At 41.4% G+C, this 18124-nt stretch overlaps 1 protein-coding gene across 1 annotated transcript; it reads left to right on the forward strand.

The window, feature by feature from the left end:
• The first annotated feature begins 6108 nt into the window (after positions 1-6108).
• BCCIP (BRCA2 and CDKN1A interacting protein) lies at positions 6109-16852 on the forward strand. The gene is made up of 7 exons (XM_054382398.1): positions 6109-6258; positions 7678-7752; positions 8883-8963; positions 9928-10023; positions 10949-11136; positions 12291-12468; positions 16532-16852. Exons 1-7 carry the CDS (start codon positions 6109-6111, stop codon positions 16700-16702), a joined length of 939 nt encoding a protein of 312 aa, XP_054238373.1. The 3' UTR covers positions 16703-16852.
• Positions 16853-18124: the final 1272 nt, after the last annotated feature.

The raw sequence follows: 18124 nt of genomic DNA on the forward strand, positions 1-18124 counted from the left end.
GGACTTAAAGGGGCTGTTTGAAAAGCTGGGGACAGATTTTTTAGCAGAGCCTGTCATGACAGCACAAGGGGTGACAGTTTGAATTAAACAAGGGACATTTGGACTAGAGAGAAGAAAGAAATCTTCCACATTGAGAGTGGTGAGACACTGAGCCAGGTTGTCCAGAGAGGTGGTAGATTTTGTGATTGTGTGATTTTTCTCATACACTGCAACAAAGTAGTGTTTAAGTAAGTTTAAAGATTCCTGGCAAAACACGGTGTGCAGTTCTTTGTAGTACAGATTGTTGTTCTGATACTGATCACAGAATCACAGAATTAAGTAGGTTGGAAAAGACCTCTGAGGTCATCAAGTCCAACCTATTACCTAACACCATCCAATCGACTAAGCCATGACACCAAGTGCCATATCCAGTCTTTTTTTTAAACACTTCCAAGGACAGTGACTCTGCTGCCTCCCCGGGCAGCCCATTCCAATAGCCATCGCTCTTTCTGTGAAGAACTTCTTTCCAAGATCAAGCCTAAACTTCCCCCTGCACAGCTTGAGACTGTGTCCTCTCATTCTGTCGCAGGTTGCCTGGGAGAAGAGACCAATCCCCACCTGGCTACAACCTCCTTTCAGGTAGTTGTAGAGAGTAATAAGGTCTCCCCTGAGCCTCCTTTTCTCCAGGCTAACCCCAGCTACTTCAGCTGCTCCTCACAGGGCTTGTGCTATGTACTATGTTACCATGACTCTACTTGCAATGTTTACACTTTTAAGTAGGGTGCACTACCATTTCTACTAGTACTCTTAAAGTCTAACAACACCAAAAAAAAAAAAAAAAAGTAACTCAAACCTACCCAATCTTCCTATTTCCAAAACAGATCATAGCATCAAAGAATCATAGAATGGTCTGAGTTGGAAGGGACCTCCAAAGATCATCTAGTTCAACCCCCTCTGCAGTAGATCAGGCTGCCCAGAGTCCTGTCAAGCCTCACTTTGACTGTCTCCAGGGATGGGGCCTCAACCACCTTCCCAGGCAACCTGTTCCAGTGTTCCACTACCCTCGTAAAGAATCTATTTCTAACATCCAATCTAAATCTACTCTTCTCTGGTTTGAAGCCATTGCCTCTTGTCCTATCACTACAGGCTTTTGTAAACAGTCTCTCTTCATCCTTCCTGTAGGCCCCCTTCAGGTACTGGAAGGTTGCTATAAGGTCTCCCCGGAGCCTCCTCTTCTCCAGGCTGAACAACCCCAGCACCCTCAGCCTGTCTTCATAGCAGAGATGCTCCAACCCTCTGACTGTTTTTGTGGCCCTCCTCTGGACCCACTCCATCAGTTCTGTGTCCTTCCTGTATTGAGGGCTCCAGACCTGGATGCAGTACTCCAGATGAGGTCTCACCAGAGCAAAGTGGCAGAATCACCTGCCTGCTTATGTCCAGCTTCTCATCCACCAGCACCCCCAAGTCTTTTTCCACAGATAATGTTTAATAACATTATGAAGTCATACAAACATACATAAATGTAAGGAAACAAATAAAAACCCTTCCAAGCTGTCTAATACAAGATAGTAATGCTTTTTGGAAAGAGCCATCTCTGAAAGTATTGCAATAAAACTCCCCGATGACGTTAGAGAGTTAATTCAGGTACGCCTGGGGAAAGCATATTTCTCATTAATTACTTTGGGTAGTTAGAAATGAATTTACTTCCCATCCTCTGCCTTATTACCGTGTCAAGTGATGAGTAACAGTATGAAATGTGTAAACATCCCCGCTTAACAAGGTGACTTACAATAATCAAATTCATTATATTGTTTAGATCCTGCATAGAAAATAGATACCAAAACCAAAGAATAATTACAACATCATAAAACACCATGAACAACTGGGAGATGCAATTACCTAGCTGTCTCCTCAACAAAGAAATCTTACAAGCTGTACTTTGGACACAGCCATCTGGCTCACTTGTGTAAAGAGCAAGACTGCACAGCTCTGGCCCTCCTAGAAGCCACTTATTTTCATTCCATCAGAAGGCAGCTTGATTATTGACTCCAAAAAGTGGCTGCAAGCATCCAAGAGGACACAAGTTTGATCTAGGGAATCTGTAAAGTTTTGCATGAATAACATGTCTTCTGATCTCTGACTGCTTTGGGGTTTACTGCCTCTTTTTCCACAGCCATAAACCTCTTGGACTCTTCTGGTTTTTATGCCTAAGTAGTTCAGACAGGTCCATATAGATTTTCTGATGGTAAGAGAAAGACACTACTTTTACTGGTTTACTTGTGTCCACATCATCTAAAAAAACCACAGAAAGTTTCTGTTTTGAACAAGTGCTCAATCTGTATCTGGAAAAGAGAATGCGTGTGAATAACCTTGTGGTTGAAGCTGGTAACTAACCCTCACACGGACAGTGACTTCCCCTCGGTGGGATGGGAGACAGAATTCAAAGGGTAAAAGTGAGAAAACTCCTGGGTTGAGATAAAGACAGTTTATTAGGTAAAGAAAAAGCTGCACAAATGAGAAAAGCAAACCAAGGAATTCAATCACCACTTCCTATCTGCAGATAGGTGTTCAGCCATCTCCAGGAGAGCAGGGCTCCATCGCACATAACAACGACCTGAGAAGACAAAGCCATCACTCCCAACATCCCCTCCTTCCTCCTTCTTCCCCAAGCTGCATCTGCTGAGCACGATGTCATATGGTCTGGAATATCCTTTTGGTCAGCTGGGATCAGCTGTCCCTGCCGTGTCTCCCTGCAAGTGGGCTGGGGTGAAGAGCAGAAGAAGCCTTGACTCTGTAAGCACTGCTCAGCACTAGTTAAAACTTCCCTGTGTTATCCACACTGTTTTCAGCACAAATCCAACACAGCCCCACACCAGCTACTGTGAAGAAAATAACTCTACCTCAGCCCAAACCAGCACAAAGCTCAACAAATTTTACACTGCTAGGTCTGTGTTTATAGAGTGATGCTGGCTGCCTGCTTTTGGGTCACTAAATAAGCACTTTGTTTGCCTGAGCAGCAATAACAACCCTGCAAAGATTGTTCTTCAAAACGTAAAAAAACACCCCCACCAACATTTACAGCCTACAGCTAAGAAGAGGACAACAGCTTTTTTTTTTTTTTTTTTTTTTTTTTTGTCTGGAGCAAACAGACACAAAGATGAAATAAAACTTGTATTCGTCAGTCTAAGGTTTGGAACTATCCAGTTAGCTCTGATAAACTACAAGAGGACTGGAGCATCTGAGGCATTAAGGCTAAAACCAGTTTGGTGCTATTTCTCTGAGTTCACATCACTTAATTTTAAGTCCACCTTGATTTAATTTAGGTCACACTGCATTTTCAGAATAGTATCCTTGCAAACATAATTGAAGTGCTTCCTATTCACAGCATCACACAGTAAAATTCAACACCCTTGTGGTTTCAATTAAAGTCTAAAGCTGATTACAACGTGTATCTCTAGGTCCCTGATATTAGTATAGGAAAAATGAGCAATACTCTCTCATATTAAAAATATCTTTGCAGATTTTTTTATATACAACATTGTACAGAAAGGACATCTCCATGGGTCACGCAAATTTAATTTGAAAAGCTGTCCCCAAACTAATTGGAACTGTCTTTAATAAGAGAGGACAGTCTGTAAAAAGAAATAAATGGGTCCTTTTGTTTCTTGCTGCCAAGTGGCATAGAGCTGCAAAATATATTAAACTTTTCTAATACTATTCTGATTATAAGCAACAGTATGGGTCATGCAATAAAGTTTGATTGCCAAATGCAAAGGGAATTGACTTTTCCATCATAAATAGAAATGAAGATGAATTTTGAGATGTTCTTATGATATTTTAAAAACATTTAAAACCCCCTGGGCTAGTATTTTTCATGCTGTGCATTTCTTACTAATATTATTTTACTATGATTACACTGGTTTAATAACCAGAGAAGAAAAAAAGCCCACCTGTAAGGCTGCAGTCAAGTAGGGTTCAGAAATCTACTGAATTCACAGATAAAGTAATACATCTATTAACGAATCATACAGTGGTTTGGGTTTGAAGGGACTTTAAGGATTATCTAGGGCCAACTATTCCACCTGGACAGGGGCACCCTTCGCTAGACCAGGTTGCTCAAAGCTCCATCCAACCTGTCTTTGGACACTCCCAGGGTTGGAGCCTCCACAAGATCTCTGGGCAACCTATTCCAGCATCTCACCACCCTCACAGGGAAGAATTTCTTCCTAATATCTAGTATAAACCTACCCTCTTTCAGTACCACCAAGTAAAAACAGCAATGATTTGAGAATAATTCCTACTATTTGGGTGTCCATGTCACAAAACTTAACAGCAAAACTGGTTCTTTAACATGGCAATGTGCAAGAGCCAGCAAAGGATTCAGACCCTTTGACTACATCACCAATTTTTACCACAAATAATGTTAAAAATTAGTATCATTCTTGACTGACATAGTTTCAAAAACATAATAGAAAATTATATACAGATACAGGTTGCATCCCCACGGCAGTAGTTTTACTGCAGCAGTAGAGGGCTTTGCCAGTTCATCTTTCTCCACAATGATCACTTTCTCAGTGTATCAGTACTTGTATTTTGGAAATGACCTAAGCACCCCCAAAGCAAACCCAGCTCTCCAAAAATAATAATAAACATTGACATGCCTGATACATGCACATTCTAACCCATGTGGATTGTATTTTAAAAAGCAAAACTTGCATTTCTTCTGTCTGGCAAGAGCCAATGCCCAATCCTCTTCTCCAAATCATTGAATCATTTTAGTTGGAACTTTAAGATCATCAAGTCCAACTGTTAACCCAACACTGCCAGGTCACCACTAAACCATGCCCCTCAGCACTACATCTACACAGGTTTGAAATCCCTCTAGGGATGAGGACTCCACTACTGCCCTGAGCAGCCTGTGCCAGGGCTTGACAACCCTTCTGGGAAAGGAATTTTTCCTAAAGTCCAACCTAAACCTCCCCTGGTGCAACCTGAGGCCGTTTCCTGTTGTCCTACCTCTTGTTACTTGTGAAAAGAGACTGACATCCACTTTGCTACAACCTCCTTTCAGGAGAAAGAGGCATAAATAAGACATACGGTAAAAGAAAATGCCCCCTGAACCCCCACAGAAACTGCCTGCCTGCAGATGCTCTCGGCTCGGCTGAGGGCAAACCTCTATTGACAGACACTGCACCAGCAGAACCTCAAATCCTCAGCACGGACCTCCTTGGGTGGATTTCACAGAATCATACAACCGTTTCGGTTGGGAGGGACTTTTTTTTCAAAGGACGGTTATTCTGCCTTTAATCAGAGCATGCTTCGGCAGGGCAAGAATTACCATCTACCTACAATTCACCATTCAATTTCCAAGTGTATTTTGAGGATGAGAGGAAATGGGGTCAAGTTGCACGAAGGGAGATTTAGGTTGGATATTAGTAGAAACTTCTCTAGCAGTGGAACAGGCTACCCAAGAAGGTGTTTCAATCCCCATCCCTGGAAGTGTTTAAAAGACGCAGAGATATGGTGCTGAGGGACATGGCTTAGCACCAGCCTTGGCAGAGTTAGAGTTGGACTGGATGATCTTAAAGGTCTTTTCCAACCAAAACGATGATATGATTGTGAGTCCCGGCAGAGCCCGTGAGACTCTCCCAGTCTACTCTCTCTTTTAAAGCAGGTGACATCATCCGCACGAAGAGGGAATCCCTTTTTTTTTTTTATTTTTAAATGAGGGAGGAGAGGGGCGGCCCGGGACGTTTCCCCCCTAGTTCCCCCAACACGCCCCGGCGGGAGCAAGCCTGGCCCCGGGCTTTCCCCGGGCCTCTTCCCCTCTCCATTTCGTTCACCGACGACAGGCACGACCATACCCCAGAGACTGCAGAGCTTTGCCGCGCTACGGTCACCCCACACCCAGAGAACACGGACCTGTCCCGGCCCCTGCTGAAGATCCCGGACCCGCGAGAAGCAGCAAGGCCGCGCTCGCCCCGGCGCTAACCTGGCTGCAGTGCCGGCAGCCAGACTACCATCAGCGGGCACCGCGCCTGCCCGCTGCCGCTGCTGCCGGCCTGTCCCCTGCCGCTGCTGCCTCTGCTGAGGCCTTCCGGCTGCCGAGCGCCTGCGCGCCGCGACAGCATGGCCACGCCGGCCAAGCGCCGGGCACAGCCCCAGCCGCAGCCCCCCGCCACGGAAAGCGGCTCGGAGTCGGAGTCGGAGCCGGAGCCGGAGCCGGAGTCAGAGTCAGAGTCAGACTCTGAGGAGGAAGAGGAAGAGAGGATCGATGAGGTGAGCGCGGGTAGTGGGGCCCTGCCCCGCGGTCGCGGCCTTCACGCGGTGCGCGGGGTCTTCCCCTCAGAGGCTCTCGGTCACTCCCTGCCCTCCTCCAGGGGCTTCCCCTTCTCTCTCCATTCACTGCATCGAAGATAAATTATAAAACGATAGCGCGATAGTCACGAAACCGTGGCTGGGAGCTGTTGGGGAGGGGGCTGTTCTCTATAGATGGACCTGGACAGGTAAAAGTGCCCATATGGAAGAGAAAGAGATATGCACTCCTATTGAATGAACTCCTGTTAAAATCTTCTGATGATAAGGCGATCTCTGTCATTTTCACAGGGTTTAAATAGTCAAAGAACTGAAGTTCCTATGGGTTTTAACTCGGTATATTTCAAATTAAATACTGTGCTGAATTGTTTGTCTTCACTAGGGTTGTCTTCCTTTTTCTTAGAGGGGGCCTTAGTTAGTTTATGCTAGCAAATAGAAACCCGATAAAAAGTTTAGGTTTAATTGTGTTACCAGGATGATGAAAACACACATTTCCTGTTTGCTGGTGTATTGGGTTTGGCTGATCTGGAGTTAATTTTCCCCAGAGAACTGGTGGCCAAACCACCACAGCTGGAAATGTGTGCCACATTATCTGGGTACTGACTTAGTCTGAACTTTATCAAGTTCTTAACTAGTCCTGCTAGTACCTTGTGTACTGTTCAGTGTTCCTAAACTGATTCAAGATGTTGCACACTGAAATTAAAGCTAAGAGACAATAATACTTCTTCTTTTTTTTTTTTTTAATTTCTTGAAGTAGCATTCTTGCATAATGTAGGTGGGACAGTGATTTTTTTATTGTATTTGTGGATGAAGTTTCTCGAGTCTTCTGTGTGTCCTGCACTGTTCTGTTTTATTTGCAGTTGTTGCTGGACTGGGTAAAATTGGTAGTATAATGCTTATTTTAACTTGGTGGTCCAGTTTTTGAGGATGATCTATCACTGTGACTTTTATTTCAGTTTGTAGGTCATGATACAAAAATAAATTGAGTTTCCCTCAATTCTTATATAACACATCAAAGGGAAAAAGGGGAAAGGAAAATGGAAATGTCTTCCTTTATGCAGATATTTTCTTCATAGAAGGTGGTGTGTCGTAGTTCTGTCAGTCTGAGAGCACAATCTGATTGCCAAGTAGAGCTTTGCTGTTTGGAACACATCAAAATATATGTTGAGTCTTTATTTGTTGTGGTTTGGAGGGGTTTTTGTTGTAACAGATGAAAAATGGACTTGGTAATCTCTATCACACCAGGCTGTTATTTTGGATAGTGGAAAAGCCAGGAGGCACAACCAGTGTTAGAACATTGCTCCAGTGATTTATGTCAATTTTATAGCTTTGTTCTATCTTCTTGTCAACTGTACTTGATCTTCTCTATTTTCTTTTTCATAGGAAGTGAACATTGAATTTGAAGCACATTCCATATCAGACAATGACTACAATGGAATAAAGAAATTACTACAACAGGTATTGTGACTTCTCCTTAACTTGATTGATACGTCCATTGATAATATCCAAAGAATTATGCAAAGTCATCATTTCGTATTATTTGTATTGGTAGAACACAGGAGATTACATCTAAGCATAAGGTAAAACCTCTCTTGAGAAGGTGCTGGAGTCCTGGAGCACACTGCCCAGAGAGGCTGTGGAGTCTCCTTCTCTGGAGATATTCCAAATCCACCTGGACGTTGTGATCCTGGATAACCTGATGTGGGTGACCCTTCTTTAGCAGGGAGATTGGATTAGATGATCTCCAGAGGTCTTTCCTAACCCCTACCATTATGTCATTCCATGATTTATAGTTTTACTATACTTCAGCTCATGAAGATTAAACCATTACAACTACATGAGCTTTATCTGATGATCTGTAGAGCTGCTCTTCCTTCTTGGTTTTGTTAGCTGCTGCCCAGAAAACTTCATGCAATGTTAATCAGCTTCCTGGAGGGCTTTTTTTTTTGTAAATTACAGTCTGTGAAAAACAGACAAACAAGTAACATCTCTGTTCTGTGACAATTTAGCTATTTTTGTTATGAACACATGCTCAGCAAACATTTGGATCATTCCAGAATCAAAAGGATTCCAGTTGTGCCAAATGCCAGCTTCTGGAGGGTTGAGGATCAGGTGCTTCAGGAATCTGATTTTAGTCTTTGCAGGATTATACGCAAGGAATTTAAGCAAACTCACTAAATGGAAATTAAAAATGGAACAGAGTGTTACATAACTTTGAGAAATTTGTGACTTTATTTCCTACCAAGTGGCCCGTCATGTATAGTGTCTGTGATTCTTTATCATAGAATCGTTTTGGTTGGAACAGACCTTGAAGATCATCAAGTCCAACCCTTAACCGAGCGCTGCCAGGTCACCACTAAAACATGTCCACATCTACATGGCTTTTAAATCTCTCCCAGGACGATGACTCTACCACTTCCCATGGCAGTCTGTTCAGGGCTTGACAACCCTTTTGGGGAAGAAATTTTTCCAAATGTCCAACCTAAACCTCCTTTGGTGGAACTTGAGGCTGTTTCCTCGTTCTGTCGCTTCTTACTGGGGAGATATTATCAGGCCTAAAACTTAGTAACTTGTTTCTTATTTTCCAGTTGTTCCTAAAAGCTCCTGTTAACACTGCTGAATTAACTGATATATTAATACAACAAAATCATATTGGAAGTATTATCAAGGTAAGACAGAATTTACATTTGCAGATGAAGCTCAGTGCTTTTTATGTTGAAATGACATAACAGACTTTAGAAGGGGATCTGGTCATCATAATTTGTATGCTTCCTTTTTTGCTTTGAGAATAATTCTTCTATGTCAGCTAAAGTTTTCCATGCCTACTTTCAACCAAACAAGGAATTATTTTGGTTGTTTTCTATATGTGGAAGGCTTTTCTCTCTGCATTTCGATGCTGAAAATGCTGTGGAGAACTTTGTTGCCATGTTCATAAATAGGACCTTGTGTTTTCCCTGTATTCTGAAGATGTACAGAGATAGAGACCCAAAATATCCTGCATGCATTTCCTTTTGTGCAAAGTTCTTTGAGCATAGGAAAGTATCCCAAATTAGTCCTGAACAAGTTCTGTAGTGGCAGTGGAGTGCTCTGCAGAGCACTAAGGAAGCTGTTCAGTGCTGTGGAGTGCTCAAGAGGTCATGCCTTTCAAACCCAAACAAGTTCCCCCATGGCATAGTTGTACTGTATCATGTTGCATGGCATCATTGCTGTACATTCCCTTTTTGTCTTGTGCCAATAGCTTTCGTGCCCAAGTTTAATGTGATCCTTAAATTACAACTACAGGACTCTCACTTCTTTCTCCAGGCTTTTTGTTGCAGAGTTTTGCTGAGCTCTTTGTTTCAGTCTCTCTCAAAGCTCTATTGCCTTCTGGGTTTTAAGACTTAGTAGGTTTAAAGAAAGAGAAGAAAATTGGCTTTGTTTAAGATGTTGTACACTGTCTCTAAGCACACAGACATCTGGTGATGCAACGCTTCCACAACTGTAACCAGAATTTGTAGGTTGGGTGTTTGTACAGATTACCAAGGTGGTCATCATCTGCTGAGCATCTTCTGGAAATGAAAACCTTTCTTGCTGTAGAGAGTGGAAATGATTGGAATGTTGATATGACTTGTTGCTTTTTCTTTCCTTAAATAGCAAGCAGAAGTCCCAGAGGAGAGTGACAATGAAGAAGATGATGATGATGATGAAGTCTTTGGTTTTATAAGCTGCTTAAATTTAACAGAAAGGAAGGTTGGTATTCCTCATTAACTGCTAGAAAGTGATAACTTGAGACAGCATCCTGCTTTTCAGCTTGGCCAGCTGATCAGGATTTTGAATTCTACTGTGGAGGATTGTGGTCTTAAAAATCCCACATAGAATCATAATATCATTTAGGCTGGAAAAAAACTTTGAGATCATTGAGTTAACCCAGCACTGCCAAGTCTGCTGCTAATCCACTAAACTATCACTTAGCTTTCTTTGGAGCTGGTCCTGTGTTGCATGATGAATCTCATACATAAAGCAGAGTGGATACAACTGTGTCTAATAAGTGGTTCCAGGATAACTGAGCTGCCAGCCTCTTGTATTTCTTCACTTTCATCTTGTGGAATCAGAGAATGGTCTGGGTTGAAAGGAATGTTAAGACTAGATAGTCCAACCCTGATTGCGTTGAACAAGGATGCTCTTGACTAAACCACGTTGCTCAAGGCCCCATCCAGCCTGGCTGTGAACACATCCAGGATTGGAGCCTCATCAGCTTCTCTGGGCAATCTGTTCCAGTGCCTCGCTACCCTCCAGGTGAAGAATTTCTTCCTAATGTCTAATCTAAATCCAGCTTCTTTCAGTTTGAAACCATTAACCCGTCTTCCTGTCACTACATGCCTTTGTAAAAAGTCCAGACACAGGACCCAAATTGTTGAACTTCTGCAGCTTCCATGTTTTGCTGTGGAGTGTACTGGTGTTGCAGCTCTTGACTGCATCCCTATCAGTTAGAACTTTGGCTGCCCTCAGCTTCAGGGCTGGTAAATCATATAGGGGAGATTGTGCAGTGCTTTAGAGACTGCCTAAGGATATTGCTAAAAGGCTTGTAGAGCATTCCTGTGAAGTTCCCACTTAAGTTTTTTTGTGTGTGCAAATAGTTGTCTTACAATGTAAAGCAAATAAACATTGCTTCTAGGGTACACAGTGTGCTGAACAAATCAAAGAGCTGATTCTGAGTCGATGTGAGAAGAGCTGCGAGCAGCGTGTAGTTGAACAACTGGATAAGCTCCTAAATGACAGTGCTAAGCCTGTGGGTCTTATACTGAGTGAAAGATTCATTAACGTGCCACCACAGATTGCTCTGCCCATGCACCAACAGCTGCAGTAAGTTTGTGTGGTTTTTTTTTTTTTTAGCCTGATGTTGTATTCCTGTGGTTTTCCTTCGTGGTTTTTCACAAATCTGCATGTAGAACTGTTGTTAAGAGAGGTGAGACTATAGAGGTACAAGACAAGAAGGAAAAAATAATTTTCATCATCTGTTTAATACTTTAACATTTTTTGGCTTTTCAAATTCTTTATACTTTAAGATAGAGAAAGTCATTTAAGAATATGTGTCATTTTACTGCAGAAATAGCTGTATGTCATAGCTTGTGTTGCAGATTGTTTTCATGCTGATCTAAAAAAATGTAAAATAAGAACTTTTTATGTCATGCTGATAATGAGCAATTTGGATATTTCTACTTCTGTGTTAATGTCTAGCTCTAGAATGGAAGATTTAGAACTTACAAGGTGGATGAGTTCTGGTCCTTGAAGTCCATATGCAATGTTTTGATTAGTTTCAAATAAATAAGTGAAGCAAGTTAGGTACCATCTGGTATCTACCAGTTCATAGATTTCTGTCATGGGCTCAGTAACAGGAAGTAAATTAATCCCCTGAGATAGTGTTATATTATATTGCTCACTTAGACAGTAAACCAGTCTTTTAAGGCATTACTACTTTGATGTGGAAGAAAACATGTCAATAGGATGGGTCAGAAAGGTTTTAAGAGAAAGAAAAAAGGCTTAGCATTGAAGTTACCTGCTAGTACAGTACTTGCACAACTCAGATTCTTATGAGCTGCTTTTAACAGTTTTGGAGTGTTGCAGTGACAGCATGTTTAGTACATGGGTGGACAGGAGTATTTTCTGGCTCTCAATCACAGTTCCTTGTGGAGGAGATAGTGTGATGTATTTTCAAGGGAGTTGCACTTAGAATCATTTCCACACTCTTTACCATGAACAAGATTGTGGGTCAAAAAGGGTTATCCTATTAGGTGTGGAAAAACATTCATATTTTTATTGTTTTAGAGTGCAAATAGTATGTTGAAGTACTAGGAAGGCTTATGAACAATTTCTTTCATAAAAGAATAGGCTGCAATGTGAGTATTTTTTCTATAGTAATGCATTGTGTAGTTTACCTAAACAACTGTTTAGGGTTTAAATTGTGTATGTGTGAACTTACTTTTAAATTATATGTGTAAATATTTATTTATCTTTAGGAAAGAATTGACTGAGGCACAGAGAACAAACAAACCTTGTGGGAAGTGCCACTACTATCTTCTTATCAGCAAGACCTTTACAGAAGCCACAAAGAGCAGTTCTAAGAAGAGGGAAGGGAGAAATCAGCAAAAGGAGGAATTGATGTTTGCAAACGCAGAGGAAGAATTCTTTTATGAGGTAATGTGATTTTTTTTTCATTTAAAATATTTATTTTTCTTTATACATCATCAAAAAAAAGATGCTTCACTTTAAATTCAAACTGGAAAAAGCTACATTTAGGTTAGACACTAGGAAGAAATTCTTCACCATGAGCATGTTGAGGCACTGGAACAGGTTGTCCAGAGAAGTTGTGGAGGCTTCAAGCATGGAAGTGTTCAAAGCCAGGTTGGATCGGGCCTTGAGCAGCTTGGTCGAGTAGGAGATGTGCCTGCCCATGGCAGAAATGTTGGAACTAGATGATCTTTAAGGTCCCTTCCCACCAAAGCCATTCTATGATCCTGTGAAATTCAGGAGGATCTTTTAAAAAGATACATCATGTATCTTTGAAATTAAATACAGCTCTTTTTTTTTGAGTAGTGTTGGGCGACAAGCAAGCCACTTATTACTGTGTATTGTGGAGAGCTGTGCCATCCGTTAGTCCAAATTACTAAATTAATCTCCTGTATTGGTATTGATTTAGTAATATATTAATTGTATCAGGTCACAATTGACCTAACTATAAGAAGGTGTGGTGTAGACTACCTGTGGCAGCTTTACTACCCAATCAGGTCTCCTATGCTATGAGGGTAATGGAAAAATTCAAAGAACATGAAATAAGCAGAGAATTTAGAGGAAAGATCAGATATTACTTTGTCTTGAGGCCAGTGTCTTGGCTTCAAAGGCTTAACAAAATGAATCTCTTTACTCATACACCGAAGCTGAATGTAGTAATTGTCAGATACGTTGAGATACTGTGAATGGCCAAACAAATCGTAATAAATCTGGATATTGAATTTAATAGCATGTCCCAGACTGCCTGAATTTACCAAAGTTTGGAATTTCTTTTGTTTGGGGAGCAGTGCAGTTGTCTACTTTAATTTGGACAATAAGAAATGCGAGAGCCTTGTTAAATTGCTGCATCAGCTGAGCAGAGAAGACAGGCTGTGGGTGTGTGAACTGCAGGAAGTACAGTTAGCTTCAGTATCTCTCAGTGAGAGTCAAGCAAGGTGGCAACTCAACATCCAGTAGTAACTTCTGAGGGTGTTCTAATTTGTGTGTCACAACTTTAAAGATTCTAAAAAATGCAGAGGAATCTCTGTTAGTGTCTCAATTGGCATCTGCGATGCCTGTTAAGACTTAAATACACAGATCTCTTTGTCTTGCCCTTACATGGTTTATCCTGTGTCCAAAAAAGCACCTGTGGAGACTTTATTTATATTTGGTAATGCAGTTAAAGTGTGTTTCCCTGAGATCTCTCTTCCCAAGACACTTCACAGATGTCAAAGCTGTGTTTTTGTGTTGTTAGTGGGTTTATGTGGAAACATTTATCTGTTCCCTTTCTGACAACTGTTACTTGCAAAAAATAATAGAATCATAGAATGACTTTAGTTAGAAAAAGACCTTTAAGATCATTGAGTCCAACCACTATCTAACTTTACCAAGGCTGGTGCTAAATCATGTCTCTCAGCATCACATGTGTGCATCTTTTAAACACCTCCAGGGATCCAAATCCTCCAGGAGATTCAGCCACCTCCCTGGGGATCCTATTCCAGTGTTCAGAATGCTCAGAATAAAAAGCTTGGAAGATCCAAACAAGTAGCTATTACCTTCCTTTTCTGCTTCTTTTCTCCTAAAGAATATTAATAAAAAGTGCTAGAATACTACTTCCTATTTCCTAAGCAACCTGTGTACACAGCTCTGCCAAATCAGGCAAGGGGAAGATGCAGGAAATTAAATTTAAAATGTACTCAAATGCAAAAAATTTGTGCATTGTTCTTTATTTTTTCCCCAAAGCTTTAAAAATCTCCTTCTCCAATATTACTGCTTTGTCAAGAGACCATTATTTTTCGTTTCTGGCAGTGCCTACAGGATAAAGGCACACACATCATATGGTTAATGGCAGAGATTCCTGTGTGTAAACCTTCATGATGTTTTCTGTTAGAGGCTGTGATCTGGCTGTAATTTTGGTTCTTGGGAACTGAAAAAAATACAAGTGAGTGAATTCATTGTAGCTATGGGGGAAAACTGTGGTAGCCTCTAGGCAATGACAAGTTTGGAATTTTCTTTTTGTGTTCCTGCCACAGCAGCTTTACAAACTGAACTTGAACTCTGTGTAAACATGCTATTGAAAACCTGAGGGGGTGAAGCCTGTGCTACCCATGTGTCCATGGGTGTCACATTCTAGAAGGCCTGTTTTGTGTTTGCCTCTGTTTTGTCAATTTGCGTGGCATTTTCAGGACTGATTGTGTGCTTTAGCCTAAACGGCAGTGATTTTTGACTCCAGTGGACTGACTCAAACTTAACGTGCTTTTCTTTTTATCAGTCTTTCTAATGTTTTTAACAAATTCATTTTAAACATGATGGAAGATATTAGATCGAGTGGGTCTCTGTACTTAATAAAGGGTTAGTGTCACAGTCTGTATCCTCCCTGATCACACATAATATTAATTAGGTTACCATAAAATACTATGAAATGTGGTGAGGCAGACATTTTGAGACACATAAATGGAGAGAAGTTTTTTTTGCACTCATCAGTTCCCTGTGCTTTATTTTGTTCCTTAAAATGTTATTGAGGGAGCAGAAAAAAAAAATCTATTATACCCACACTTGGAACTGATTAAAGGTTTAGGGCCTCCATTGCTCAAATTGTTTGTTCTTGAGCAAAGCCACTTAATTAATCTGATGATTCTTCCAAAATTAAATTTACAGCCTTGAGATACTATTAATAAATAGCAAACCTACCTGTCTGAAGAAGCATCCTTTATCAAGGTGTCTTTTGGTAGCTCCAGCCATCTAGAAACTTCCAAGAGCTTTTTTGAAATTCTCAGGATTTATATTAGTGCCCATACCCTTAATACTTAATTTCTACTGGCAGTGGGAAAGAGATGATTGCTGTACCACATACCAAAGAATGGTGGGAGTTGGAAGGGACCTCTAGAGATCATCTAGTCCAACACCCCTGCTAAAGCAGGATCACCCAGAGCAGGTTGCCCAGGATCACAATACCCAGGCAGGTTTGGAAACTCTTCAGAGACTCCACAACTTCTCTGGGCAGCTTGCTCCAGGGCTGTCACCTTCACAGGAAAGAATTTCCTCTTTGTGTTCAGATAGGACCTCCTGTGTTCCAGTTTGTGCCCCTTGTTGCTTGTCCTGTCACTGAACACCACTGAAAAGAGTCTGGCCCCACCCTATTTCCTTCCACCTTTCAGCTACTGATCAGCATTGAGAAGATCCCTTCTCATCCTGCTGTTGTCCAGGTTAAACATCCCCAAGTCTCTCAGCCTTTCCTCCTCACAGAGTTGCTCCAGGCCCCTCAGCATCTGTGTAGCCTCTGCTGGACTCTCTAGTAGTTTCCTGTCTGTTTTGAGCTGGGCAGCCCTGAACTGGACACAGTACTTGGAATATTCTTAACAGATATATTAATTTTTAGAGTAGGCCATGAAAGGGCAGAGCTTTATTGCTACAGGCCTTCCAAGCCATTATCTTCAATACAGGCACTGTTCTATCTGCACTTTCTTGCTGTTCCTTATACCTGAGTAAGAACTGAGATATATCAGATATCTGCTAATTCTTGAATGATTTGCTCTTGTTCCAAGTTTGAAGGTCTATTAAGAGCCTGATATTCCTCTTCCTGGTCAAGGATCCCTCTTTAGTTGTCACAAAAGCTCCTTAGCGTTAGCATTCCTTGATGTGATGGTATGGAATGAGATGCTCTCTTAAAACCATCTAAATGAGGCATAATCAGCATGTAAAGGGGCCATTGATTTTTCTTTTTCTTAGGTTTTCTTTCTGATCCCAATCTATAATGATAGCAATCAATTTTTTATTAAATATGAATTATATGAATTATGTGGAAAGCAAATAGTTTAGTACACTTAATAGTGAATTCTCATGTAGGTTTCTTCAGTGGACCTTTTGAAGAAAATAAATTCTTAATAAGCATGTCCATGATAGAGTCATTGTTTTTACTTTCTTTAGATGATGTATTATCTATGTGCTAATTAAAAATTCTAATCCTAGTGCATTGATTTGTGTTGTTTAGAAAGCCCTTCTGAAGTTCAGCTACTCTGTGCAAGAGGAAAGTGACACCTGTTTGGGCGGCAGATGGTCCTTTGATGATGTACCAATGAAACCCTGGCGGACTGTTATGATAGTTCCAGCTGATGGAATTAATGTAATTATGGATAAACTCAAAGACTATCTCTCACTCTGAACTCTCCCATAAACACCATTTTAGAAAGCAGCCATGCAGAACTATGGCTTCACAATATTTTCAGAAGAGTTAATGGTTTTGTACTGCTCAAATGCTTCTTCTTGTAGCAGGTAGTGCCAGTAAAAATATCCATCAAGTTAATTTTTTTTAAATACTGTGTCTTATACTTTGTTATCATCGTCAACTAGACAATAAATACCCAGTGTTACAAGAAAACTTCAACAACTGCTCAATATGTTCTTAACCAAACCAAAATTGTATATTTTTGTTACTAAATAATCTGTGCAACTCCTTTTCTTAAGAAAAGTGTTTTTTCTGTATGTTCGTGTCTCAGTTTGAGCTCAGTCCAGTGATTTGACTTCTCAGCTCAGCCTCTGCTCGGTGTCAACACTTTTCTGGAGTTGAAGGCATGTTTTTACAAGCAGTGACTGCTTCTAGCAGTGGGAACACTGATGGTTACAGTTACTGCCAAAGGCTGGCGTGCAGATCAGTCACTGCTGAATCTGTGTGTGCCATGCTGGGGTGCAGTAAGAAGTGTCACCTGTGGGGAGGAGAGGATGGGCCAGGTGACCCAAAACTGACCAACAAGGGATTCCATCCCACAGACTTCAACTTCTGGAGAAGGCTGAGGTATCACCAAGGTCAAGCTTCTTCAGTGGCCAGCACACAAGGAGGGATCTGTCTTCCTTCGAACCCCATCCATGTGTTCCAGAATCCAGCTCCTGAATCTGTTTCCCATCTGCCACAGTGTCCAGTCTGGGACTTCCCCAGCATCAGTGGTGATGATGACATCATTGCCATCAGGGATTGATGGTGGTTTGTATCTATTTTTGTCTATTCCGTTGTTACTATTTCAATTGAAGCTGTTTCAGTTTTCTTCCCAGCCCATCACTCTCTCTCCATTATTCCCTTTCTCTCCCATTTGGGAAGGCAGAGGGATTCATGGAGAATATTTGTCATGGATTCAAAGAATTACAGAATGTTAGGGTTTGTAAGGGACCATGAAAGATCATCGAGTCCAACTATCCTGCCACAGCAGGATCACCTAGAGTAGATCACAGAAACTCATCCAAGTGGGCTTTGAATGTCTCTATAGGGATACTCCACAGCTGCTCTGGGCAGCCTGTTCCAGTTTTCTTCCACCCTCATAATGAAAGTTTTTTCTTATTTTCATGTGGAACCTTCTATGCTCCAGCTTGTACTGTTGCTCCTTGTCCTATCATTGGACATCATTGAGAAGAGGTATTTATAAACATTAATGAGGTCACCCCTCAGTCTCCTCTCCTCCAAGCTAAAGAGACCCAGCTCCCTCAACTTTTCCTCATAAGAGAGATGCTCCACTCCTTTCAGCATCTGCATGGCTCTGCACTGGACTCTTTCAAGCAGTTCCCTCAGGTTCTTCTTGAACTGAGGAGCCCAGAA

This window comes from Indicator indicator, chromosome 7, assembly GCF_027791375.1.
Source record: "Indicator indicator isolate 239-I01 chromosome 7, UM_Iind_1.1, whole genome shotgun sequence".
Classification (NCBI taxonomy): domain Eukaryota; kingdom Metazoa; phylum Chordata; class Aves; order Piciformes; family Indicatoridae; genus Indicator; species Indicator indicator.

Bases quoted from the DNA above. Each gene is read 5' to 3' on its own strand.
- BCCIP (XM_054382398.1), top strand. From the start codon at position 6,109: ATGGCCACGCCGGCCAAGCGCCGGGCACAGCCCCAGCCGCAGCCCCCC. The intron at 6,259-7,677 runs GTGAGCGCGGGT...TCTTTTTCATAG, and splicing joins AGGAAGAGAGGATCGATGAG to GAAGTGAACATTGAATTTGA. The intron at 8,964-9,927 runs GTAAGACAGAAT...TTCCTTAAATAG, and splicing joins ATATTGGAAGTATTATCAAG to CAAGCAGAAGTCCCAGAGGA.